This window comes from Heliconius melpomene, chromosome 11 (assembly GCF_056956725.1).
Source record: "Heliconius melpomene rosina isolate 202511_hmr_F chromosome 11, ASM5695672v1, whole genome shotgun sequence".
Classification (NCBI taxonomy): domain Eukaryota; kingdom Metazoa; phylum Arthropoda; class Insecta; order Lepidoptera; family Nymphalidae; genus Heliconius; species Heliconius melpomene.
In genome coordinates, this window is record NC_140399.1 from 6,038,055 (window position 1) to 6,065,732 (window position 27,678).

The 27,678-nt window shown below is 32.9% G+C and overlaps 3 protein-coding genes across 4 annotated transcripts; 1 reads left to right on the forward strand and 2 right to left on the reverse strand.

Moving 5' to 3' along the window:
• Nucleotides 1-216: 216 nt before the first annotated feature.
• On the reverse strand, nucleotides 217-6,740 carry Cndp2 (Cytosolic non-specific dipeptidase 2). The gene is made up of 9 exons (XM_085192903.1): nucleotides 6,324-6,740; nucleotides 6,054-6,251; nucleotides 5,604-5,865; nucleotides 3,231-3,378; nucleotides 2,283-2,383; nucleotides 1,912-2,042; nucleotides 1,480-1,602; nucleotides 1,078-1,236; nucleotides 217-849 (listed from the first exon to the last, which is right to left on the reverse strand). Exons 1-9 carry the CDS (start codon nucleotides 6,723-6,725, stop codon nucleotides 799-801), a joined length of 1,575 nt encoding a protein of 524 aa, XP_085049029.1. The 5' UTR covers nucleotides 6,726-6,740; the 3' UTR covers nucleotides 217-798.
• Nucleotides 6,741-8,744: 2,004 nt separating this feature from the next.
• Nucleotides 8,745-16,777, reverse strand: Nct (Nicastrin). 2 transcript variants are annotated; one of them, XM_085192767.1, is made up of 16 exons: nucleotides 16,542-16,777; nucleotides 16,312-16,413; nucleotides 16,037-16,232; nucleotides 15,755-15,952; nucleotides 15,567-15,668; nucleotides 14,987-15,077; nucleotides 14,731-14,800; nucleotides 14,081-14,185; nucleotides 13,632-13,873; nucleotides 13,132-13,399; nucleotides 12,216-12,370; nucleotides 11,646-11,873; nucleotides 10,906-11,028; nucleotides 10,599-10,701; nucleotides 9,763-9,985; nucleotides 8,745-9,068 (listed from the first exon to the last, which is right to left on the reverse strand). In XM_085192767.1, the coding sequence occupies exons 1-16, from the start codon at nucleotides 16,585-16,587 to the stop codon at nucleotides 9,044-9,046; spliced, it is 2,277 nt and encodes a 758-aa protein (XP_085048893.1). In that variant the 5' UTR covers nucleotides 16,588-16,777; the 3' UTR covers nucleotides 8,745-9,043. The 2 variants fall into 2 exon arrangements, with proteins under 2 accessions (XP_085048893.1, XP_085048895.1); XM_085192769.1 differs by lacking the exon at nucleotides 10,906-11,028 and having other exon boundaries at nucleotides 16,542-16,776.
• A 1,418-nt stretch (nucleotides 16,778-18,195) lies between these two features.
• On the forward strand, nucleotides 18,196-24,836 carry LOC146534600 (uncharacterized). The gene is made up of 7 exons (XM_085192761.1): nucleotides 18,196-18,375; nucleotides 20,040-20,255; nucleotides 20,772-20,903; nucleotides 21,694-21,831; nucleotides 22,888-23,008; nucleotides 23,394-23,506; nucleotides 23,590-24,836. Exons 1-7 carry the CDS (start codon nucleotides 18,352-18,354, stop codon nucleotides 24,286-24,288), a joined length of 1,443 nt encoding a protein of 480 aa, XP_085048887.1. The 5' UTR covers nucleotides 18,196-18,351; the 3' UTR covers nucleotides 24,289-24,836.
• The last annotated feature ends 2,842 nt before the right edge of the window (nucleotides 24,837-27,678 follow it).

The following is a 27,678-nucleotide window of genomic DNA, read 5'->3' on the forward strand; positions in this document are numbered from 1 at the left end:
TTTAAATACCTACTGGTACCTACCGGTACTTAAAGAAATACATAAGCGTAGAGACACGAACAATATCGAGCTACTTTTTTGTGTATATGTCTGATATTTGGCAAAATTGAAGCTTGTGCCATATATAAATTTCGATAAATAAGCTCAAATAATTATAGATATTAACGTTTATTTTGATGTTGAAAATTTCGATTAATAGTAAAATGAAACAACGTATAAACATAAACAATTTATTATGCAGCAAGAATACAATATAAAAAAATACAATTGAAGTATAGTATAGTATACTTTTTTTAAATAAACACTTATTAAAAAAAGAATAAGAAGAAAATTATTATGTAAAAATACTGTCACCACAATGTTTTTCGTACATACGTCATGTAGCACCGTACAAAATTTATTTTTATACTTTCGTATTTATTATGCTTAGTAATAAGGCACATTTTACATTTAAAATGCTACCATTGTACTTATTGTTAGGGCTCATTTTAATTGGTCGTTATGCAGTATTCAGGGAGTCCCCTAATACTGGCTATTGACTAATTAAAGCAGCCTATCTATGCATAGGCATGCGGGTATTCCCCGAAACTGAACAGAAATCTCTCTCATCCCCAGTATCGCTGCTGTAACGACCAATGAAAACCCGCTCTTATTTATAGAGGAATGCAGCTTTGTCATCATATATTGAGGGTTTCTTAAACGTGGCATTAATACTAATCCAATAAAATTAAAAAGAGCATCCTTATTATTTTTGTATGTAGGTAAATGGAGTGACAATATATTTAGTTTTCATTAGTCTTATTTGGCAAGTTTCCCAACTTCATAGAGATATGCAGCGAACAGTTTAATCTGAAAAAAAAATGGTAGACATAAATAAGAATTACTTAAATATAACCAAGTAATAACGAAAATATGTACATAATATTATAAAAGGTATTGTTGACATTCTATAAACCTAAACGTTACACACGAAGGACACATAGCAACATTATCGCGTTAAACAATTTTAATTTTTCAAAGAATATTTTTAAAGAATATTCGGAATCATATTTAAAACGGTATAAATCCGACACTGACCCCTTCTATATAGTTGCGCACGTTGAGCTTCTCGTTCTGGGAGTGCGCCATGTCGTCGCCTGCGCCCATGGGCAGCAGCAGCACGTTGCGGCCGCTGGCCTCCTGCAGCGTGATGGTCACCGGGATGGAGCCGCCCTCGCGCGACATGTCCGGATCCGTCTGGAACCATTATACTCACTTATAACAAACAATGCCTCCAGAATTCGGCACAACATGAAGAATCGTAGTGTCTCACCACTATGTTCCCTCTGCCAACCCTTTTAAGTGCGGGACACAGCGTGAAGCTAAAAAAGATACATTCTTACACGAGAAAAGCGAATAGATTGACAAGTTTTTTAACCATAACGGGTGAAGCTAAAAAAATATATTGTGTATACTCGGTAAAAATGTAGTATACTATACCTGGTATATGAGCTTTGTGGCGCGCGCCGCGGCCTGGTAGTGCGGGTGGTCGGGGTTCTCGGTCCACGCGCGCCCGCTCTGCGCCGATATACGCATCTTGTTGGGAGAACCGCGTTCAGACCACTGCGGAGAATAATACAGTTTTTATATTTTGCTTCGGCTTCATTTTAGTCCAAGATTCTTTAATTTCTTTAATCATTGCGCATTTTTTTAATCGTGCAGAAGAGGAAGAGGAAATCTAGTAATACCAGTTAGGAATATTACTTTAAATGTCGTCTACAAATATTATTCAAATACTGAGGCAACCCACAATATAATTAATTATTTACCATTTTACATATTATGGTTGGAGCTCCAATAGTTCCAATCTTAATTAGAACTGAGAACATTACAAATAAACATAAAAAAGTATCTAAATATTAATATTTATACCTTTTTGTTTACAAAATCAAACACAAGTTTCTCAACTTCTTCCGGCTCCTGGTCTGGCACAATACGAATAGAGAACTTTCCCACAACTTTTGCCGGAATGACTGTTTTTGCACCTGTTTGATAATGTGCACCTGGAAATACAAAAAATATGTTTACAATTATTTTATAGTTTCAGTAATTTTGTAGTTTCAATAGTGTTGAGTTTCGGAACTCAAAGCCGCGTTCTGACTTGACATCAGAGCAAAGAAATGAAAATATACATTTTAAATAAATATTCCATGTTCTCGAGTGGAAATCGAACGTACTGCGCCACCACGTCGTTTTTAAGGGACTTATAATCTATTTTTATGAAAATAGAGTTTTTTATTTACCTTCAATGCCATGGAGTGACAAGCTGGGATACCTCCAACGGTGCATCAACAATTGCTCTTTTACAGCATTATGAGGAAGTTTGAAAGCTTCAATTGAACGTCTGAAAATAGTAATAAATATTAATTTATAATAATAATCAATTTGAAATTCCAAAGCAGTATCAGGCTGAGCTAGCCTAGTGTCAAGTCACTTTCTCAAACAATGCTTGCTGTGTGAACGGAGGAACTAAACGCCGTTTCTTACCAGAGGGACGAAATGAAAATAATTCAGTCCTCCTAGTAAAAATTGAACTCACAATCGTCGCGTTTGCAGTCAGAAGTTGCCCCATTTCTTAAGATATATTTTTATTTCAATCAGATATAAATATCAATATAATAATATATTTTATCAGTAATTTGTCTAATAATAATTTTATAAGTAATTTGTTTCTATCTTGCATGGATACAAATTTCAAGAATTTGTTGATAAAAAAATTAGCAGACAATGCTAAAAAGTAAATCAATATGAAATATAATTTTATAGATTTTTTTTTCATTTGAATAAATATGTCCTAGACATGTTGACATTGCCAATGGTATAATAAATATCACAAAAGGAATGTTTAATTAAAGAAATGTTTAATTTATGTCTCAATATAGATGTGGTTGGTTCTCTATAAAAAAAAGCCGAGCGGTGTCGCTGTCAATAACTGTATAGGTAGTATAATAACTGTCATAGGTAGCAATAAAGAGAAAGAGAAGAAAAAATATGTCTATAAAAATGTACAGTGTGGTCGACGAGTCGTGGCTATCCTGAAGTTAGCTGTATAAAACTGTGGAAGGCTTGACTTTGACAGTTCTTATTGAATATTTTCTTGCCAAGTGCACAATGCGCAAAAGTCCATAAAATCGAACTACAGGGTGGCCATAACTCATATTGTACACATAAAAGAATGTACAAAATCATACCTGTAAGCCTCAGGATCAAAATCAATTGAATTGTAAAGCTTCTTTTCATTTTCAAGAAGGGGGGCCACAGATTTATAAATGTCCGTAATTAAAATCCTGCCGTCCTTGTCAACCAATTCATTCATCAGATAGATCAAATCAGTCATGGCTGAAATAATTAAGCAATGAGTGGTATTGTATCTATGTTAAGAGGCCAAAAGGGATGTAAAAGCAAAAGTTATTTTGTTTGCTACATTTAATATAAATGTAATGTAACAACTGTTATATTTATGTTTCAAATAATAGTCGAAGCCCTAATGATGCAGTGTCTGATCCATTGTTTTGGTTTTGATCTTTACTCAGAGGAATAATTTATTATCATTTATAGTTCTGGCAAAACAAATAGCAACGTGTTGACTTCCACCATAGGCACCATAGGCAATGTCTCAAACTCAGACAGAAAATGGAAAATGGAGTATATTGATTAATAATTAGTTCAGTCTGCCAACTCTCTTTAAAAACCCATGAACATCTTTGTACATAGCTTCAATTATATAAAGTAATAATAATTAGTATTATTACACAATTTATGTACAGAAACAATTTATGCTTATCTAACCAGACTGTCTATACTGTAGTGATTAGACAACTGATAATTATACATTTATATTGTAAAGATAAATATTATAAAAGTTGATATTCACAGAAAAATCTACCCCTGATGATTTGATAATAAATATATTACAGATTTGAAATAGTTATTAGAATACAGTATAATATGGAAATGGCAATCACAAGTTTCATGTAGACCAATTAATTAGTTTACTAAATTTCCAGAACTACATATGTACTGCATTGCATCTTTATTTAACTAAAGAAGATATAGTGCAGTAATTTAACTTTTTATTCATCTCCAATTTGCACAATTATTTTTTTCGAAGATACTTTTATGCTATAGTTTTTTTTAATTTAGTATATTTGTTCAAATTTTTGGTGTTGGTACTAACACCATCAAATATAAAAATTTACAGATGTTTGTAAGGTAGATGGCTTATTGGAGTCACACCTTTGAAAGCCAACAGCACAGAACACATTTGCTAAAAGTAAAGAACTGATTGTAAATTCATCACAGAAAAGAAAAAAAAAATAATAATACAATAATTTTATAATCTATATATATAAAAGGACTTGTCCTCACTGACTGAGGTAAGACGCGCGCACAGCCGTAACCACCGATGGTAGAAACGTGAAATTTGGACAGATGTTTACTTTCGTAATCTGGACATCCACTAAGAAGGGATTTTGAAAAACTTTAACCCTAAAGGGGTGAAATAGGGGTTCAAAGTTTGTATGGAAAAAATTTAATCGGCACCGATTTTTATAAAATTTGAAATTTAGATTTTTAAAAGTATTTAATTGAACACGTGTTTCATCGTTTTCTAGAATTCTCCCCCTAAGGGTGCAAATAAGGGGTTGTAAGTTTGTATAGGTTTTTTTTAAATTGTCACCAATTTTTATAAAATTTAAAATTCAGACTCTTAAACGTATATAATTAAACACATGTTTCATTGTTTTCTAGAATTCACCCCCTTAGGGGGCAAATAAGGGGTTGAAAGTTTGTGTAGGAAAATTCTTAAATCGCCACCGATTTTTATAAAATTTGATATTTAGACTCTTAAAAATATTTCATTGAACATATATTTCATGGTTTTCTAGAATCCACCCTTAAATACGCAAGCGAAGCTGCGCGCGTCCGCTAGTAACTAATTAAACTAATGATTGATTTAGTTATGACTTTTTAATATTTGGCAATATCGCTTTTGTTTTAATTGTATAAAGCTTTTATAGAGTAATTAAAACTGTGGTTTCATTTAAAGTGGTGATGAAAAAAACACTGTATAGCTTAGTATAGTAATGCTTAACATATGATAAGTTAAACTCTGCTATATTAAAACTTATCTAGAGATTACTATCATGGTATGTACACAGTCTGATCTGGACATAAAGAACAGGTTTTTAAGAATATTTTTAACTAAACCTGAAAAACTTATTACTTAATATTACTACTTAAGCATAGGGCTATCATTTTGTGTTCATAAATAAAATTTATGAAATTCTACTATGTTGATTTATTTTTATTGTGAGAAACCACTCCCATATAAATAAATAGGATTGTTAACATGGCAATAAACTCTTATCTGCAGACATAAGAACTGTTTGTTCAGCTTTATCTCATTAAGTATTATGTATACCCAGTGTCCTGTTTTAGATTTCACATTGCAATATGTGACATTTTTAATATATGTACATCTATATATAATGTAAGAAAGCACATAATTATCACTTAATATTTATGAGTAATTTTAATTCATATTAAACAAATAACAATAATACCTTCATGTACGGTTCCTCCATAAACTCCACTGTGTAAATCCATCTTAGCACATTCAACCTCCAAAAAATAGTAGCTTATTCCTCGTAATCCATATGTAATACATGGTTTTGTTGTTCCCAACCAATAATTGTCAGATATACATACATAGTCCACTGAGTCAAAGAAACCTTCTGGTTTTAGTTTTTCCATAAGCAACTCATCCAAACCTTCTGATCCAGATTCTTCCATACATTCAAAAATAAATTTTAAATTCACTGGCAGCTATAAACAAAAGATAGATAGCAAATATTTCATCAAAGCAATAGTTTCTATCTCACAAACATTAGAACACTTTGAATGTGGATAAGAATAATATAGAATAACATAAAAAATAGTCCATGTTAAATTATAAATGGTTACGGTTTACCAATAACATCTTGCATAAAATTGATAAAAAAACAATTACTTACTTCTTCTCCAATACCCTTATATGCATTAATAGCATGAAGCCAGCCTAAAACAGGCCCTTTATCATCAGTGGATCCTCGTCCATAAAGTTTTTCATCTCTTTCTTCTAACTCAAAGGGTTCAGAAAGCCAGCCATCTGATTTTAAAGCTGGTTGAACATCTAAATGCCCATAAATGCATATAGTATTTTTCTTCGAATCCTAAAAAAATCACAAGGAATGAATTGGCAGTTTTGATTAGCATTTACAAAAACTATTACAAGAAATCATTACATTTCCTAATGTGCCAACAAGAACAGGCGGTAATTTTACTTCTACTCCTTCTAAAACTTGAGACCCAACATCCCTTAATTCCGTCGATGCACCAACTTCCTTTAATTTATCTTGCATCCATTGTACCATTCGAATACAATCATCGCGATACTTTATATCGCTCGATACTGATGGAATTGCTACAGCCTCCTTCAAAAGCCCTTTATAGGATTCTTTGTTCTGATCTACAAACTTAAAGATTTGAGGCAACATTTTATCGGCTGCCATTTTCTTGGATACTTCTTTCTCTACTACTGAATAGTGACGATAATGGGGGAATAACTTGTTTACTGCAGACGTCAACGCTATTGCCGGCGAACTACGGCCGTGGCAAACACGTATTGCTTTAATAAGCAAAGACATTTCAAAATGCAGCTGACATTTGACATTAAAATTAATTCTCATAAGTGACATTGTCCTGGTGACTTATACCAGTGTGGCAATATCATGTAATAATTTAATTGGGTGAATAGAAATATTTTTAAAATTTAAATGAGATTTTTATAATATTTTCAATAAAAAAATCACCATACTTAATTTCATTTCAAAACAATAATAAACCTACATATATCTATATGCATTTACTCTAGCTTTTTTCACTATTATTTTTTTAGATCATTAAATGTCATAATATAATTTGAAAATCATTTTTGTACTTATTAATTAGAGAATATATTTGATATTAAAAATGTCTGTTTTTCTTAAATTTTAATGTTTGTGGTTGTGAGTTATGCCTAATTACAAATCGTTAAAAAAGAATTCAAACTATGAACGGTTATGAGAGGAAAAAACGGTTAAATAAAAATGTATAATTTGAAATAAAACTAAATCACAAAATTAACATATACGTATACATATATCTTTGAATTATGATTTTTTATTGACTGATTATAATAAAATATTAAGGTACAGTACAAAATAATTTCAATCTGATTAAAATGGATGTAGTTCGGCACATTATAGAAAAAGAGAAACAAAAAAAGAAAATGATAAAAAGATTTTTAGTAAGGATTTGTCTGTGCAATGAACTATTTATTGCAAACCAGACGTTATGTCCTGTTAGAACATTACAGAAATTATTAAGAAAGAATAAAACATATTGTAAAGGAAAATATAATGCTTTGCCATATACAGAAAGAAATGACCAGAAATTATCATTAAAATATTTTCGTCCTAATATCGCTTACACATTCGATATAATTACACTTCACTATGATGGTGCACAAGTTAACATTTGCGTATTAAATATTGAACTGAATAATTTCAAAATTAATATTATTACTATTACAAATAATTTTGAACCATTGCCGAATTTACTCTCGTATTCCACTGGAGGGAATATTAGGAGAAGCAATGAAGATTTACTAAGTAAAAGTATAACATTTATGAAGGATAATTTTTGTCTTACGAATAAAAAATATGAAGAAAATAATTCCTTAGTTTATAATTTGACTCTTACAGCCGTGATAATAAAAAAATTTGCAATTATTTTTAACAAATACTATAAAATGAAGATTGTCAATCACATGCTGTTTTCTGTATGGTCATTCCAAGATATATTTGCGGGATATGTGCTCACTGCTATATTGAAAGCAAATTATTTTAATATATTTAACGTGAATATAAGTAATGGCTTTGCTATTATGAGAATTCATCAAAATAGTATGCTGCAATTGAATTTTAAATTGTGTACATTTGAAATTAACGACATATTCACTTTACGGGTTCCTATGTTTCAATTATATTTGCCTATAACAATAAAGGCCAAATCTTTCGATCTTAATGCGAACTCAAAAATTAATGCAGATTGTTATTTTAGTAGCATAAAAAATAAAGAATATGAAAAGCAAGATAAATCAACTTATGTAGTATATAAAAGTCCAAAGACTTATTTTATAGAATGTGGAATCAATACAGAACAAAATAAATATGAAATGGAAACCGATTCGCAAATAGATATAGCTAATGTTAATTACTTTGAATTTATAAACAGTACGTTATGGTTACCTTATTTATGTGGGGATTGTTATGATGACAAAATTGGTAATATATCATACATTTTAAAATGCAGTTGCCTCGATGAATCACTATTAGACCTGGATAATATAGAGAGATATTTAAGAGAAATAGCCAATATTTTATTTTCTATGAAATTTTGTACTACAGCTTTTAAGGATCTGAGTAAATATTTGGCATTTATGCTTATGAAATTATAATTTCATATAATAAAAATGTAAGTGTTAGAAAATTATAAATACTGGACTGTATTGATATTTCTATTCCAGGAATTATTCATTAATAGATTATTGAGAATATTTTAATATATACAAATAATATTGGCAGATTAAATTATCTTATGTACTATTCAAATAAAAATCGATATATTTATTAAGATTTATTATTACTACTTAAGAAATTAAATAATTAGGATAAACATAATTCATTTCATATTACAACAATGTTAAGAGATCAGTAAATAAAATAAAAAAAGCATTGGTGTGGATAATGTTAAAGATTTCAATATTAACAAGATAAGGCTAAATGTATTGCTCAATTTTGAAATTTACTTAACATTTAAAGCTGTTCTTGATTTGACTTTTATTTTTTGTAGTCAAAAAGATCTTACTACTTAAATGTCTCCAATTGATTCACTCCTAAATTCTTGTTTCTACTTCTTTTTCTTAACAGTTAACTGTTCTTATAATCCTGAAACCATATAATATAATAAAATAAAATATTTTTCAGCTTCACTCTGTATCCTGCATATAGCAGGAGGCAGTAGGCAGAGGGAACCTAGTATTACGACACTTCCGTTCTCCACTTTTCGCCGAATTTTCGACGCATCGCATGTTAAGTGGTGGAACTCAATGCTGCGCATTGCCTGGTTACCAATGTGAGAAAATTAAAAAATAATAATATTTCATTTCCTCGTGTGGGAACTGAACTAACCTGTCGCGTTAAAATTCGCACGCTTGTGCCCCTGCGCCACGACTGGCTTTTAAGAATATCAATGACAAACAAAATTAGTGTTTGTAAATAAGAAAAACTTGAACATATTCTTTGAATTGATATTTATACTATATTTCTTTACTATTTTCTTTACGAAAAGCAATTTTATGCATTTTCGCTATTGCAAGGTAGGCAGACAAGACTTAATGTCAAGACTTCGACTTAGACTCTATTTTAAGTTCCCTGATTATATGGTACGTTATGCATTCACGATATCGTGCCATATAATCAGGGAACTTAAAATAATTTAAGAAGAAACCATGCCAAATTTCAGTTATAGTAGCTTCACACTAAGTGTCCCGCACTTGGCAGGGTAATCTAAAGACAGTCCGTTATTATCAGTCTGTCTGTCAGTGCCGAAAGAGTTTTATATGTACAAAATGCAATTCACCCAGTGGCGTCGCTATGCACAGACACAGGCGCATCAGCAAACACCAGCGCCGCGTGTCGCCGCAGCCAGTACGTGAGCAGCGCGGTGGCGAGCGTGGCCAGCGCACCCGCTGTCGCCGCCAGCGCCGCGCCTGCGCCGCTCGCGCGCACGAACACGCGCGCCCACATGGCCTGCCACACCGACTCCGTCCAGGTTGAGTATTCGCCGGAGGTCATGTCGTAATCTGGAATTTTATTTTTTAAGTTGATTTTTTTAGCTTCACACTGTATCCTGCACGTAGCAGAGTAGGTAAATGGAACCTGGGATCTAAGTGTTAAGTCATTAAGATACTTCCTTTCCCCAATTTCCACTGAATTCTCGAGGTGTTATGTTGAATTCCACAACTCAATGCAGCGTTGTGTATCGTTACTAGAGCGAGAAAATAACAATATTAAATAAGTATTTCATTCTTCAAGTGGGAAAGGAACACAAAACGGTCGCGATTACATTGGGATTCGAACCCACATCCGTCGCATTTAGAATCTGACGCTATATGACTATGAGGCGCGTGAAATGAAAATACATATCAAAGAATTGTTATTTATAATGGCTACATTGGAGTTATACTGAGTTGTCTATTGAGGCTTAACACTTACCTCCAAAAAAAATATTTAATAATTTTAAGTATAGTAAATATCCAAACTAACAAAAATACATGCAAATCAATGATTTCAATACTAATTTACTTTGTAATTTTATAGAATTTGTATAGTTTATTTTTGATTAGCTGTACTAAACAAAAATAACGAGAGGGCCACATAATAAATATAGTATTAATTGCTAATAAAATAAAGCACCTGGTTTAACAAACGCTGGACTGACGGCCTGACTGAAATTCATGGTCGTCTGTATACAAACACCGCTGTTATTCCAACCTTTCAACCAGTAGTAAGAGAATCCCTGGAATAGGAACAACAAATGAAAACCAGAAAAATTGTAAAAAAACGTACACCACAACATCAATAATTATTATTTACCTAATATATACAATACATAACTATTGAAAAATAGTTTAGTTTATCAATAGTTTAAAATACAAATTCACATAAAAAAAAGTATGTCGGTGTCGGTATGTGACGTAGGGAGGTTGGCGTGTGGACTCACCGGATCCATACAGTCATCGCAAGCGGCTCTATCCCGGGCGGAGCGGGCGCCGGTGAGTAAGGCGAGCGCCCGGGCGATGGGAGACCCCCTTGCCCCGGTCCTACTCGCCCGCTCGCCCGCTATCTGACGAGCGACACAACAGTACTCACTCACCTCCGGGCCGCCCGTGTGCGTTAACACAAAACAAACAACTCAGTTTCATAGAGCTGCAGTGTAAGTAACGGGTGCGTCACCTAGTACCGAGTAACGAAAAGGTATTCACGAATGCATTTCATTACTCGCATTTTTCGTATTATTCGTACTTACACTGTTTTGATTCACGATAATTTCGATAAGCTTGGTGACACAGATAATGTGCGTTACGTTTTAAACTTTACTTATTAAATATTAAATGAAACTAAATTTAGAATAATTAAACTCAAGTATACTTCAAGACTTGAGGTCTTTTATTTCATATCCTTTTGGTCGCTCTAGGAAAAGGATAAAAATGCACTTTACGTAGCTTGGTATATAATGTATAAATGTGGTTTTTTACAAATTAAAAATGTGTCGACACCGCGACATACTGTATGCGTACGCAATACGACACGATTCATTTCTCTAATCGAACATAACAAGTTATGCGGTATCAGAAGTAACGACTAACGTAATCATACGATAATAATGAGTACTAATTGTTACTTTTACACCTGTTTCATCACAACAAACAATATGCGATAGGCACGGTGTCCGCGGCGTACCTCGTCGTCGTGCTTGTCGCAGGAGGCGCGGCCGAACACGGGAGCGCCGGCCAGTAGCGCCAGTAGGTGGCCCAGGTAGACGGCGGGCGTTCCGGCCCACGCGGCCACGCCTACGTAAAGGGGGGCGGCGCGCGGGGCGGGCGCATCGTCGGCGCCGCTCGCGTAGTCTGCCGCCGCCAGCAGCCGGCACGCCTGGCTGCGCAGGAAGCAGTATAGCATCTCGTCCACCTGCGATCAGTTTTTTTAAATCTTTTATTCTATTCACATAGGGTAGGCAGAGGAAACTTGACAATCTAGTGTTGCCTTATTGCCAGAGCGAAGAAATTAAATTATTAATAAATAATAATCCATTCCCTCGAGTGGGGATCGTACCCACATACTCATAACCCTGCGAGCTGCTGTACCAATGGCCTGGTCAACAAAAATTACATAAATTTAATTAATTGAAAAATATAGAAAATCTATGAAAACTGGCGTAGATTTTTTGGAAATCCTTTTAATCCCTTTAAATCCTTATTAGGTATACATTTATACATACGTATAAGGTATACATTTATGTTTACTACATACCAAATGCGCAGAAGCTGAAATATTTCCTATGTAGGCTTTCCCGGTGACCTGCTGGTACAAAGTCTGTGCCAATGCCGTAGACAAGCGAGCTATCTTCACTTGTGCCTCCGTATCCTTCATTATTCCCTGAGCAAGTAAGTCTGACGTGGACATAACTGGAAAAAAAAGGTCGTTTATACATTAGTATTGTGTGTGCGTGCGTCGTCCTTAACAAATGACGTTTTATTTTACAAGGATAATTTTATTATTCATTTTGTTTGAAAACTTTTTCATTGTTGGGAAAAAATAATAATAATTGTAATAGGCTGTTATAGAATAGTTAAAACTGTGGTTCCATTTAATGTGGCACTGATACTTCCACCTTATATAAACATTGTGAAATGAAAAAAACAATCTATGTCCAAACTGTTGTATCTTGTATGTATCTTGACTAACTTCTTTAGGTATGGGTTTGAAATATTTTACCCTATATGTTGTTCCCGTAAAAGGATATACCTGTATATAAGATAACAGACACAGATTCTTACATCACCCCGAGTAAGAAATGAAGCTACGAGAATCGTGTTTCTGTAGACGCACGCTTGTACCACTGCGCCACGACGGACTCAATTATCTATATTAAAATAAATCAGCTGCACGCTGTATCCCGCATATAGCAAGGTAGGCAGAGGGAACTTATTGTCAAGACACTCCATTTCCCACTTTCCGCCGAATTTTTCGAAGCATTGCGTGTCGAGTCGGGGAACTTAACGTCGGATTTTTGCCTTGGTGCCAAAGCGAAGAAATGAAAGTATAAAGAAATAATAATTCATTCCCTCGAGTGGGGATAGAACCTACAACCGTCGCGTTAGAATGACTTGTGTCATTGCTTTACGACGGCCTCAATTATCTATGTTATCTGCTATATTACACTTACATTTGCCGTCTGTACCAATACTTATATTATGGTACAAGAATCCAATGGACTCATAATCATCTAGAGCTGACTGATAGTACTTGTTACTGAATGTTCTCTTGAAGTCCGCCAACAGTATCTCAGGTAGGTCTCCACTTTCCGTTTCATTCCTTAAGATGCGTCGAAACGAGTGCAGGGAAGACGGTGGTAAATTAACACTAAACTCAGGTGCAAGCGTCAGGTTGTTTTTGTTAGAATTTTCTGACATTACTTGTAGAAACTCATTGACCTATAAAAGTTTAATTGACGTAATAAAGTAACTTTCGAAGATACTGATTTGATAGTTTTTATGTTACTTTTATTGAATGCATTTTTCTATACACTAAAACTTTTGGACGAGTACTTCAAGGAACGCTAAATCAAAATAGTTTGAAATTTTAACGAAAATGGTTAAAACAGACTGAATAAGACAGTAACTCAAAAATGTTAACTTAATGAATGACTTAGGATTAAAACCTTACCTTTGCAGGTATTTTAGAGAATTCCTCATATGGTGCATAAGCGTACAATGGCCAAGAACTGTTATCCTTAAAAAGCTGCAAAGAACCACCTATCTGTCCAAGTTCTATATGTAAATTAATATCTTTGGGTGCGAGAGGATTAGTGGGAGGCCACACTCCTCTAGCTATGTCGTATGCAACACGCTGGGATCCGATATAGTCGAATGCTTCACCATTAAAAAACGTCCAAAGCACATTATTATCTAAAAATAATAGAAAAAATAAACCAACAATTATAGTAGAAATAAAGCTATAATATTTTCAAATCAACTTATTTTATCTATCAATATTAAACTGCCAGTGAACTAGAATTATAAAAAGGTTTCAAAAATACATAGGTATATTGCATTTACTAGTTTATTTAATATACTTATAATAAAAAATCTCAAAATAAGTAAATATATATTTACCATACAAGTTGCTATCAGTTACTGGAATCATTTGAGAAAGGGTAGTTGCAGCAACCATTTGTGTCACCATTCCAACAACTGAACTAGCTGCTCCAGGAGCTATACCTGCACATAGATTGTACTGTAAAGCACTTAATTTATGAATAAAAAAAAGAAAAAAAATATGTTTGATAAAAAACACTTATTTATATAAAAAAAAATACTAATAGAAATAATTTAAACTGAAGACAATATTCACAATCACATATTTTAAAATTAATTATTAAAATAAATCTTGCTCAATAAGTTTTAATACAGTATTAAGAATAGGCACAAATTGTAAAGGAGCATAAAATTTACTGTTGTTATTACATTATTGAGGTTATTGTGGTGCAGTGAGTGTGTATGCACATCATGTTGTGAAAACAATATTGACTTGGGGAATTATATTTAAATTATTTTCGTATCTCTCTTCTGGCAGACCAAGGACAGTGAGTTTCGCTGCTCAATATATGAGTTCTCGAAAATATGGTGGCAGTAAAGGTCTTAACACTAGGTTCAAGGTATAAAGTATCATGCTACTTTTGTTTAATATTATATATTAAATAAAATAAGGCTATAAAAGGTTTGCGCTTCATTACTTGTTTATACAATTAAATTATTTTATATACCATCAAACAGAGATGCAGAGTCAATGCGTGCTGTGACTAACGCAACAGGTTTCTTCTTAGTTGTAGCTTCCTAAAACAGAGTATTTTGTTAGCTCTTCATTATTACAAATATAATTTTAATATTTATTTGTTGAATATTTGTATATATTCAAATAGTATTTTATAGATTAAAAGTAATTACTTAAGTAACATATGTTATTGCATGTGTGCCTTCATATTATTCAATGTTTTATAAAAAAATATTGTTTAAACACACCTTTGCTCGAGGGAAAAGACTATAGTAGACATTGTAGTCACCAAGTGGGTCACAGACTTTAGTGGATGTCAGAAGTGCAGATGATGCAGATCTATCCAACAAAAAGCAATGTTTTTTTTAAATATTATATTGAACATCTAAAAATATGCAATCACCAAATGTTATGCATAAATTTTAAAAGATGTGTGACAGAACTCTATACTGCACATTGTTGTGTCAGGGCAGACAATTGATTTAATAGATCATTGCCCAAGTGAGGATCAAGTCCACAACTACTCTGCTTATAAGTAGATGATGTTCCTCTGTTTAATAGCAGAATGCATACTGATACCTCTTGGTCTTGATCCAAGCACTTTCGCTTTTTTTAATCATATAATTTACTCAATGAAACACATTATGTTAAAATAATATGTTACATATCTTATTATGGTTTTCTCTTTAGTGAAGTTACTATAACAAAGCCACATCACCATAAAATTTTATTAAGTTTACGTTTTTCATACACACATTAAATGACAACAAGTATCAATTTGTATATGTATAAATTAAATTTTAAATAATTGGAAAACTGTAAACAAACCTCCTTAAACATACTACACTATTGACCGCTGCATACATGAAAGAATTTAATTGCAGTGAGCACAGAGGTAGTCCTTTTTGATTACTTAAATCTGAATTATACCTGAAATATAATTAAATAAGATACATACATAAAAAGTCCAAACTGCCATTCTAAACATTATATTATATAAATTATAAAGTAGTTACTTTTGAAAACATTCATTAATTTTATCAATTACTGCTATTCTTGGTTGTGGCAAGAAGAATATGGGAAAAGGTATATTTCTTCTTAACAAATTTGTGCCTTTTTCATTCCAAACAATTTCATCCACTGAGGAACACTGACTTCCAGGTCCTGAAGAGTATTCATTAGGACATCTTGATTCTTGGCTAAATGCATCAGGCCTAAAGAAAGAAAAGTTAAATGTGATTGACACTTGCTTATTAATATAAATGTCAATACTAAACCTAATATTTAAGGTTTTGTACCTGGTAGCTGGATTATCATACAGTAAAATACCAGCCACGTTGTCTGATTTCTCCATTAACAAATCAATAATATCATAGAATACTACTGTATTAACAACAGCCATGTAAGGTCCAGCACTAGCATTGTAAATCATCCACTCAGCATCACTTGTATTTTGAATCATGTGAACCACTCCCACTGCGCCACTCAATGATGCTATAATGATATAATAATCGTTATGGATAAAAGCCTATATAGTACTTTTAAATTTATAAATAGTTAACCAAATACTAACATGAACATCCTGCTTGATGTGTTCCGTTTAATCTTCTAAAACAAGCTGCGCCACCTTCAATCGACGAGTATATTTGCTCGTGAAGCCTTTCACATAAACTTACTGCAATTAATATGTATGATAGTTAGATAGCTAACCATTATGACAAAATAAAAATAAAATTTATAAGTATGGCTTAATTGTTTGATATAGATATATAATAACTTAATTTCAAGTACAAATTATTTTACCAGTTATTAGTGGCAGAAGAAAGAAATAAATGTAATAAATTTCCATCTTTTTGTTATTTATTTTACTTATGCTAAATAGAATTTATATCTCATAAACACGCATTGCAATATTTTAATATGTTGATAATGTGAAACAAAAATAAAGAAGAAGCACTTAAATAAAATATAATCGAAGTAGAATAATTTAAGACTTAAATTGGATTACTAATGTTGTCAATTGTCATATTTTGTTAGTGACAATGACAATCATGCCATCGGTTTATGGTCCAATGTTGACAATATAACATAGATTATAGCAGATTCTAGGTACTGTAAAATATTGCCATCCTTTCTTAAGTTTATCTAAATTTAAAAAAAACGAGAAACCTTTGAGAAAGATTATAGTTTTACTATCTACTAGCGAACCCTCGCGGCGTCGCTTGCTTGAAGTATACGAAAATTTATTAAATATATTTAAAAAAAAGAAATTAAGAAATTATGTTCAGTTTTCAATAGGATTAGTTCCAAATATTTGATAGATTATGCATTAACGGTAATTACAACGGATATAGACTCACTGTAAAATTTAATTTTGTAATTAAAAAACGCATTTGTTTATTTTGTTCTCAGCAATTTAATTATTTATAATTTTAAGTAGTTAAAATATTGTTGAAAAAGTATGGTTTTCGAAATTAATTAAGATTTTTGAAATTTAAGAATCATGATATTTACTTCAATAATAACCATAAGTTAACTTATGGACCATGACTTCAAGTGAGTAATGATTTTTTGTACTTTTTAATATTGTAATATTTTTTAAGAAAACATATAATGTGGAAAAATTTAGAATTCTCAGAGTAAATTAAGAAAAATTACATTTATATGTATTCGGGGTCGGTCCTTCTCGTGTTTTGGCGCCAAGCCAGGGGATCTTCGTTTTAGATCCTATATTCCAAACAAGATCTTTGTTATGAGAGAGATAGACAGAAGGTATAATAATAGGTTATTAACCTGTAAGGAATATCTGGCATACAGACGAGCAATCGGGTTGCAGTTACCTTTTTTTTTTAATGGCCTGATTTTGCGAAGTTACCTTTTTTATACGTAAACCACATGTCGGGTTACATGGACTTATACATCAACGTCTCTGCCCAGGGTTGCTGCCAACTGTCTTCAAACTTAGAAGACTAAGGCGTTAAAAATAGCAGCACAGATTGTCTTGTGGTTTAAAATGAACTCTTAACTATAAAAAAAGCTAATTACATTTATAGTACTTTATTTTTTTTATTATGTTCAAGATAGAAAACTTAAAAATCATTAAAATTTTCTATAATAATAAAGGTACAATGCGACTATCATTGTGCCGATAGTGGTTTCGGTTAACGGTTTAATAGCGAAAAGCCTCGACCAACACCTTAAGAGGCTATCGCTTAGCTGTTGAATCAAGAACCGGATAGAGAAGGCAGTGTTACTTGAGACAGCACGGATTGTGCGGAGGTTCCTCTCTCTGGAGCCCTAGCCACCCATGGCTTGGACCCTTGTCCCGCCCTCGGAAAAGTAGTTTTTTTATATTTTTAAATATTTTTTTTTATATAATAATTTATATTTAAAAATGTATGTATGTATAATGTATAATAAAAGTATATTCTGTAAGGTACAATAATTAGGCAACACTGGGAACAAACTTTCGTAATGTCGCTTTCGTTTACTCCTTGGGTCGGCCATTTGTAACAGCCGCAGCTGTGATTCACTTTGTTAATGTCGTGTTCTCTGCTCCTAGAATTAATAAGTTTTTTTACTTAATATTAATATTTTTTAATAATTACCCGTTATGGTTGAAAAAGTTGAAATTAAGGTATGTATATTTAACGCTTATTAATAAACTAGATTTAAAATTCCATTGTTTCAACCTTGTCGGTTGGTCGATATTTTTTATACGCGTTTTGCATAAACGTGTCCTTTGATGCAACATTATTATTGTATTTTAGTTATTTTGGATTATTTAATATTATTTATATTTATCAAAACAATGTTTTTAATTTTTATATAGGTAATTCAAGCCAAAATAACATTCTTTTCTTTATCTTGGTAGTTTTAAAGTATGTTATTATTGTTTCTTTTTGATATCTAGTAAAATAAATAACATTACCATATTAGATATGGTTTTTTTGTTATTATGACAACGTGGTGTTTCGCATCAGGATATAAATTCGTTAACTGAGAAAAAGTAAAAATAAAAACTTGTATAATACCACTGTATTTTTATATTTTTAAGAGTGGTCTTTTTATATGAGATTAATTTCCTTGTACTTACACATGGCATGTACATATGTACTGTCTTAAAAACTTTATTTAAAAGTTTTTACCTTCACATGTAATGTAATTTCCTTGTAACTGTTTTAAGCAAGGCCTTGTACTGAACTACATACTTAATATGCAGTTCACAGTAACTATATTTTTGTCATTCTAAATGAAATTTTACAAAATTCCGAGGGTACATCAGTGTAAATCAAATTCTTGCAGTTATAGACAATGATTTAAATTTAAAACATCAATATCATAATGGAAATAACACTTCATCATATTTATACAATTTAATCAAATTTCTAATGATCTATTAATTAATAATTACCTATGTTAGAAATGGATTCTCAAAAATGACTATTTCTTTAAATTTTTACATGGATACCTAATGATTTATTAGTATAAATTCTTTATATATTCTATTCCTTTGGGGTTGAAACAAAATGTAAACAAATAAAACAAAATTTCTCCAAGTTTTATTTTAATTTTTTATATTTGTTTAATTTTTGTAGCAAAGGGTTTCTCCCATATATGTTGTTAACCCTGTAATAAAAATGATGAAATCCAAGTTAAACAGGTTGCAAATAAAAATAATAAATATTTCTTTTTAAGTACTAGTGAACAAATATTTATATAGATGATTTCTTTTCTAGTTTAGGATTTGTTTACCAACACTTACCAAGTTTTTGCTGGTTTTATTGTTGCCAAGTTACTCTCAAACCATAAGCTTTCAAAGGCCATGTTTGAAGTAAATTATTTTTCTACTTACAAGGTACAACTAAGTATGTACTTACAAAACTCTATCATAGCTCTATAGGTACAAAAATATTTAAACTTAAATTATCACTCCATATAAAATTTTGATATCTAGATATGGACGTCTCAATTTTTTTAGCATTTAAACATAATTATTAACTATTGTAACTATATTTGGAGGATGATATTAAAAATTATTGAATTCATTCAGCTAATGAAGTTTTCATTTTTAATTCTACAATATTTTCATTTTTCCTTCTACATTATATTCAGTAATATTATTTCTGTACTTTTAGTAGTAAGTGTGTAGGCTTTTTTTACTTTACATTGAAATGTAACTTTCCCAGTTATAGCCATTTGTTAAAATAAAAATATAACTATCAATAACAACATTTTATCTATCAATTATGCAAGAAATATGATCAATTCAAAAATGTTTCATTGTTTTTCTCGTAACAGGCAGAATCATGGCTGAATTTAGACGACTTACTACAATGCCCTGTATGCTACGAGATTCCATCAGGACAAATATTTCAATGCAACGAAGGTCATCATGTCTGCGGCAGGTGCAAGATGCGTCTGGATGTGTGCCCAGTCTGCCGGGCTCTATTCTTTGGGACACGCAATTATGCAATGGAAGAATTAATAGCCAACTTCAGAAAACTGCGTGCCTTTGTATGTATCATCTTTTTATTTTAGCTATCATCATACAGTCATACCTATATTTAAATCAGGTAGTACATCTGATCCCAATATTTTTCAACCCATTTTTATACTGCCCTCGTTTAGCAAGATTTTTGAAAATATTATTCTAAATCAAATATTAGTGCATTTTAGTTCACATAATCTTATGCAAGATAAAATATATGGTTGTACCAAACGTCATTCAACTACAGATGCTGGAATAGCTCTTATAAAGAATATATATGAGTCATGGGAGGGATCACAGGATGCTCTTGGCATGTTCTGTGATTTGTCCAAAGCTTTTGATTGTGTCCAGCACTTTGAGATTATGGTGGCTGTACTATTACTATGTCTTATAACACTGATAAATTATTAACCACTGTTTATGTGTGTGTGTAATATTGCCATATCACATTATCAGTATGTACATATCTGGATTAATTGTATTTTATATTTTTTTCGAAAATATTAATTAAATCTTAAAATAAATATATTAAACAATTTTAGAAAACAAGTGCCAAAGCACAAACTGGCTCAGGGTCTTCAGAAAGCAGTGCTCCAGCTAGGGAAACAGCCCCTGGAGAAGGTGAAAATGAAAACAATGAAGATGATGAAGAAAACAATCAAAATATTATAAATGTATGTAACTTCTTGATTTTTGCTGAATAGAATAATATTTTAGGTGCAATGAATGTTTCTAAAGTATAAAAGTTACTAGAGTACTGCACTAAAGTTTGCCTATTTCAATCCTCCAATAAATAATGAATACTTTATTGGTAAAATGTCATAGCTGTCTACTGAACCTCTATGTCTGAGCTATATGAATTAATTAACCTCTGCCATGGTGACTTAATGCTGTTTTACATAAATGTTTTTCCTTATTGGCTGCACCACTGTCCATCCAACTCAATATGCTATCCATCATACTCTTAAAACATAATAGCACTAATAGCGGATACAAACAAACTGTTGCACTAAGTTACAAAGACTGCAGTATTATATGGTCATGGGTAGACTTCAGTAGCATTTGTCTGTCAGTTGACATGATTATATCAAACCACCACCACCAACAATTTCTTAGTTGTTTTGAGTATTGCTTGTATTTTCCCAGAATGAGGTGATTGTTCCTTGTGGTGTGGTGCGGTGGGTGTGAGACTTTTTTTCATTCCATTTCATTTCATTTCAAGTTTTTTATTCAGATTTCATTCATTTTTGACAAAAAGTTGTATCGGTGTGGCTAGTATCTAAAATACAACATTTAAATGCCTTACAAAAAACTGTGGTTATTGTTTTTTATTATGTTTTTCTGTTCTCCTCCTGCTCCTGCTATCTTAGATGCTATACTATGCTTAATCTTGCTTACACTTGTATTAAATGGTAACTTATATTAAATGTAAACTTATATTAAATGGTAACTTTTATTTTACAGCAACCTGCTCAAGGACCACCGCAAGCATGTAAAGGTCTCTTTCGGTGTCTCTGTTGTAAAAATGGCAGTGGAGAGAGATTACCAGCTGCTAGATTACTCAACCATCTTCGTTATTTTCATTCTCCAGATCTACTTGAGGTAATTGTTTTCTATTTATTAATGTTCTGTTATTGTTAGAAAATGTTTTGGTAAATTATATTAATTTCGCACTTTTTCAAAATTCCGGAATTTTAATGTAGAATTTTTTAAAGCAAATATTTTCATTTCTTTTAAATATTACATACTAACGACCCGCCCGCGGCTTCGCCTGCGTGAACTAATTATTATTAATTTCTGTCTCCATGAGTACCTACGTCCTAAAAGTGACGTCCATGCAAAATTTGAGTCTCCTAGCATTTGTAGTAACGAAGTTTCATACAAACTTTCAACCCCCAAAACAACCCCTTAGAAGTTGAATATTGCAAATTCCCATCTTAGCAAGCACCTACATCCTAAAAATAACTCCTATGTAAAATTTTAGATTCCTAGCACATGTAGTTTCTGACATTTCGTGATGAGTGAGTGACCTTTCGATTTTATATATATAGATTAATATTATATTTATGAGGCTTACCTTGTTTTTATAAACAATGGATGCATGTTACCTTTTGTATAGCTTGAGAGGCTTAAGGTGAGCTTGCATTTGTGTAAGTGAATTTAAAGATAAAACCAGAAAAAATTTACAAAATAAAATTTATCATAAGAAATCAATAAAAAAAAACCAACATATGCCAATTATAATTTTTTTTCATAAAATTTTTTTTACGCCGCTCATTGCATCTTCATAATGTTTACCCTCGTTTAATGTTAATGAATCTCGTTGAATTATCGAGAGCAGCATTTAGTCTACGATTTTTTTTACTGCTTGCGTCACAAAAAATTTTCCATTCTTGTAACTGTAGAAGTATCACTGGATACTGCCAACATCATTTTTCATTTTTAAGAAATCGAAAACAAAAATAAAATATTAAGAATTAATACTTGGGCAGCGTCATATCACACGTATCGTGATAGTACAAGAGGCCTAGGCCGGGTTCAAAAAACGGTATAAATGGAGTTAGGAAAACCAAGTGTTGTTACACCTACACTAAAATGAACACTCACCCATAGGCAAAGCTTAAACCTGAACCAGACTGTATTATATTACCTTTTTAGGGTCGATCTGAAAATGGAGAGTATTTACAAGCATGGCAATTTTCCACTACACCAGGCAAGATCGTGACGGCGGTGAGAATCGCTGACATGGGCATTTTTTTCTTAACTATAGAATTAAATAGTGAGTTTTATCTTCATATAAGATTTAATGAAAACATGTAACATTTTTTCAATATATTAATATAACTATTGCTTTGAGTAACAATTCACTAATTATCTATGTATCTTAAGTAAAGCAGCTTTACGCTTTTGTTTTTTTCCACCACAGCAGGGTAGACAGAGGCAATTTAATGTTAAGACACTCCCCCGTTTTCCATTAATTTTAGGAGACATTGTGAATCGAGGGGCCACTCCACGCCGCGCCTTCTGCATCTCATTATGCCATGACGGCATTACTTATATTTCTTAATGTTTTATATAGAGCACAATACAATTTTACATTTAAAATAGAAGTACATACTTGCAGCAATTTGAAAAAAAAATTATCATTAATTATTTTCTTGCAGATGATGCTGTATGTGCATGGTTGACTATGGCTGCATCGCCATGGGTAGCTCACGCTTTTCATTATACTGTTACCATTTGTGGTAATGACCGTGAAGCTATTTTTTCAGATTGTGTAAATATCTATTTATTTTTTATTTTATATTATTTTTTTATTTTATTGTCTATGACATTACTCTGTTATTGTGTTCTTTTTAGGTTTGGTCGGTAAGGTCTTGTGAAGGATCTTTGAAAAAACGTGGGCACTGTTTAGTCGTTAAAGAAATGGACGCTCGGGCGCTAATGGCGCCCGCAATAATCAGTGGGAAACTGTCGGTAAGACGCACTCAACTCGACCAAGTCACCAATCAGACACAACCACGAGCAGTCCTCAGAATTGCGAATAGAGGCAATAATAACATGCCTCGGGTTTTGGAATCATCTTTTCTTGAGGACTTACAGAATGACGTCGAAAGACTTTCTCGAGCGTTTGAATCTCTAGGCCGAGAAACGAATGCCCTAGTGGTGCGTACTGAAGCACTAGGATCAAGGGATGAACACGAACCTGAGCAAGGTCACAATCACGAGTCCCCTGAAGACGAGCAACCTGCGGAGGAGTTGCCAAGCGACGGTCTCCAGCTGTCGCGCAACGCCCGGAGACGTATGCGGGCGCGCCTGCGCGCCGCGCTCAACGAGCCCCCGGTGGCGCCCCCTCCCGCTCCCACGCACAATCAGCACAGAGGGTGGAACTTCTACGAGCACAGGCATGCCTTCCCCGCCCTCCGGGCCCCCGCCTCGCTGCCCGAAGAGCCGGAACCCCCCGTGCCGCCCCCTTCCTCTTCGACGGGCCCCTCTCAGGCGCAACCTCAACCCGGCAGCGGTACACGCAACAAGAAAAAACGCCGTCATCGCAGATAAGCGATTGTTGCTTTTTTATTCATACTATAAGTCCATATTTGAATGTCATTATGTAATGTTATTTGTTACTTTATTAGTGACTTTGACGATCGCTCTGGGGCTTCCTATCGTGCATGGACTGTTTTCCTTGTAAATATTCTACGTCTTATGACAACGCAATCTTTGCTAGTGCTGTGATAAATAATTAATGTGTGCTAAGTTCATGTTCAACCATTAAGTACTGGTTTAATTAAATGTTTTATTGTTTGACATGCCCCCAGAGTGAATACTTGTGATTTAGGAAATGCATATATAATGAATTGTTATGAATTTAGTTAGATATATTTCATGAATAATGATTAAATACAAGCAATTGTATTATTTTTTTTTGAATTTTGACTCGTAAGGCATGTGTCCTTATTAGTATATAAATTGACTTCTGATGTAACTGTGGGTCTGCTTGTTAATGATCATTATAATCACTAATTCTAATGTAGAATTATAATGTTAGCTAAGTGTTAATCATTTCATTAACAAATAATGTTAATTAAAATATAAGGAATTACAAAGTTTATTATTTTTATTTTACTCTATGCCAATTTTTTATAGCATTATGCTGTATCCCGCATATAGCAGGGTAAGCACAGGGAACCTGGGAACCTAGTGTTACACTTCGTTTCCTATACATTGCGTATTCAGTGACGCAACTCAACTCCGTGCTTTAGCTCTTGACGGAGCAAGAAAATGAAAATATTAACAACTATAGCAATTAGCCCATGCGCCACGATGGCCTCGATCTACATAATTAAACAATTTAATTTCGAAAATTCATCCATTTTCCTACATCATAACAATTGCTCAAGTACAGTATAGGAAATTATGCATTTTTTTAACAATTTGGTAGAGTAGAACTAATTAAAAGTTATTAACAAAACAATACAAAGACGTATTAAATATAATTTGCATCTTTCCAATTTTATTGGGAAGAAAGCTGATAAATAAGAAAACGTAAAATGGAAACAGTGTTCATATTTCACAATGCTTTTAATTTGAAATATAAATATTGTTGTTTTTACACTTACTTCACAGTAAAAGGTGTGTCTGTGTGTGTAATTTACAACATGATGAAATACAAGAATGTGCCTAAGTCATTTCGAAACAACTAATGCAATAACTACTGCGTCACCTACGTACGAGATGCACGTAATCTTTTACACTCTCAAGTCGCTTTGTTCCCTTATTTGGAGACAGCTTTCCAAATAAAAAATTGAACACCCAAGCTATGTATGAAACGTGCCGTTATTATGCTTATCACAAAAGTGGATATCAAACCAAAAGTATATGCCAGCTCCTATTTGCACGCAAACTGAGTTATTTCTATAATGAGAATACACGCAGGACTACAAAAGCACATAAAACTTTACGCCCACTAAATTTAACAGGTTTAGGGCCTCGCATTGTGTCTACTACAACATCGTTTCAAATTTCTCTTGCATTCTTCTCGCTTATATTTAAACATACGTTTACTATCCAAGCGTATTTAATTTATAACTCTATAATTACAGTCTATCTGTGAATCTGTATCTTTATACAAACATATCAGAAGTTGAGAATATCATACAAAGATGTCGTAACGGCAGCAGAAGCAGAGATGGAGTTGTGTTGTGGCCACGCTTGGTCAGATTTTTGTGCAACCGACGCTGAAAAACAGGGGAGGTCCCGGACGATTATAGGTCCCAAGCGAGGTGTAGGCATCATGCCTTTGTATAAAGGCAGAGGTTCACAGATACACTGCAAGCTAGAGAGCTATTAATTTCAATAATTTGTATAGTAAAATTGTACATACTAAAATATTAACAAGAAGAATGAAGGAGAGATTCGAAAGGCTACTATGGCAGATCCAAGGCGGCTGTAGACCTGAAATGATGTAGGGAATTTTTTGGCCCTAAGTCAAGATTTTTTTTGAGTATTTATAAAATACGAAAAGATGTTTGATAGGGGTGTAACATATTTTGGGAGACCGCTCCGGTACAATATAAGCGAACCCTTGTTGCGAAGTCTATTTATAAAGGTCACTCAGCCTTTGTGAGAAAAGGAAAAGGCACGTCGCATGTACTGAATTAGGTTGTGCCATGCCACCTTGGTTGTTCAATTTGTACTTAGCTGTCTCCAAAGGAGTGCCACAACATACGAGTGAATTTCCCTTAAGAAAAACCTCTCTCAAAGAAGAACTATAGGCATATTGCTGCCGGCAACAGAAGTAACGGTATCTTAGATGCATTGATGAGACCGTGAAATGACAGAATAGTGGCACGTTGGGGTACAAAATGCAATGGTGACGACTGACGTTGATATACGGCAACTAGTTGTGTAAAACATCCTAAATCTAAATACATGGTTACCGAAAACACACAATAAGACTCACTGACAAATCGATATGCCGAGGTATAAACTGGCTCAACGTGCCAGGGATTCTTACCATTTTGTTTGTGGGTTGAAAGATCTAAAGCTAGATAACAAATAATCCATGCTCACATACTTCGATAGTGAACCTTACCAAAATTTCATCACACGAACCATCCCTGAGTTACCTATTAGAAATATATTTTTTTATAATTTTAGGCTTACAGCCTCAGCTCAGACCCATTCGTATACCATTCGTATACTACCTTCTTTTATCAATTTGCTGGCAATGGTGTCGCTATCCATAATGTTTTTATATAAAACACGTTGGAACTTTATAAAAAACTCATTCGAAGTAGGTTACAGATTTGTTCAACATGTCAACATAAGTATATCGACGGTGAAGTGCCAATACACTATTAAAACTTATAATATTATTTTTTGAAATACTTAATAGAAAATAATTGAGGCTGTTGTGGCGGAGCGGCACAACGGTGTAACTGTAACGCGACGGTGTTGCGGAGAACGGTGTTGTGGGTTCGGTCCCCACTCGAGGAAGTGAAATATTTATTTACGTTTATATTTCCATTCTTGAAGTAAGTATATCCTGTCAAATAAAAGAATCATCGAAATCGGTTGGTGCGTGAGTTATTCGTCTATTAGTCGCGCATTTCGGAGAACTATCATTATATATGATGGTGGATATGAAAAAAAAAATAAGGAATATTTTTTATTTCTAATTGTAATAGTATTTATTACTAGTCTGAATATAGAATATATATATAGACAGAACAAAATATAGCTTAATACTTAATAAATAATAATGCATAATAGCATTATGCTACTCTGTAAAATTTATTTAATCTGTGTGCAAATAAAATATATTATTGACGTAATATGATGTTTATAGCTGCGTCCCATTTTACACCATTGGTAGAAATTATCTAGGGGAAAATCATGCTTGTGATTGGTTACATTTAAATGTGTCGCTGTCGATAATGCTACTTC

Coding starts and splice junctions, on each gene's coding strand:
- Cndp2 (XM_085192903.1), bottom strand. CDS start 6,725: ATGTCTTTGCTTATTAAAGCAATACGTGTTTGCCACGGCCGTAGTTCG. Junction 3,379..5,603: donor TGGAGGAACCGTACATGAAG/GTATTATTGTTA, acceptor TAATTATTTCAG/CCATGACTGATTTGATCTAT. Junction 2,043..2,282: donor GTCACTCCATGGCATTGAAG/GTAAATAAAAAA, acceptor TTGTATTTCCAG/GTGCACATTATCAAACAGGT.
- Nct (XM_085192767.1), bottom strand. CDS start 16,587: ATGGAAATTTATTACATTTATTTCTTTCTTCTGCCACTAATAACTG. Junction 14,186..14,730: donor CTCTGCATCTCTGTTTGATG/GTATATAAAATA, acceptor ATCTATGTGCAG/GTATAGCTCCTGGAGCAGCT. Junction 9,069..9,762: donor GTGCATAGCGACGCCACTGG/GTGAATTGCATT, acceptor ATATGGTTTCAG/GATTATAAGAACAGTTAACT.
- LOC146534600 (XM_085192761.1), top strand. CDS start 18,352: ATGGTTGAAAAAGTTGAAATTAAG. Junction 21,832..22,887: donor ATTCTCCAGATCTACTTGAG/GTAATTGTTTTC, acceptor TTACCTTTTTAG/GGTCGATCTGAAAATGGAGA. Junction 23,507..23,589: donor AAGCTATTTTTTCAGATTGT/GTAAATATCTAT, acceptor TGTTCTTTTTAG/GTTTGGTCGGTAAGGTCTTG.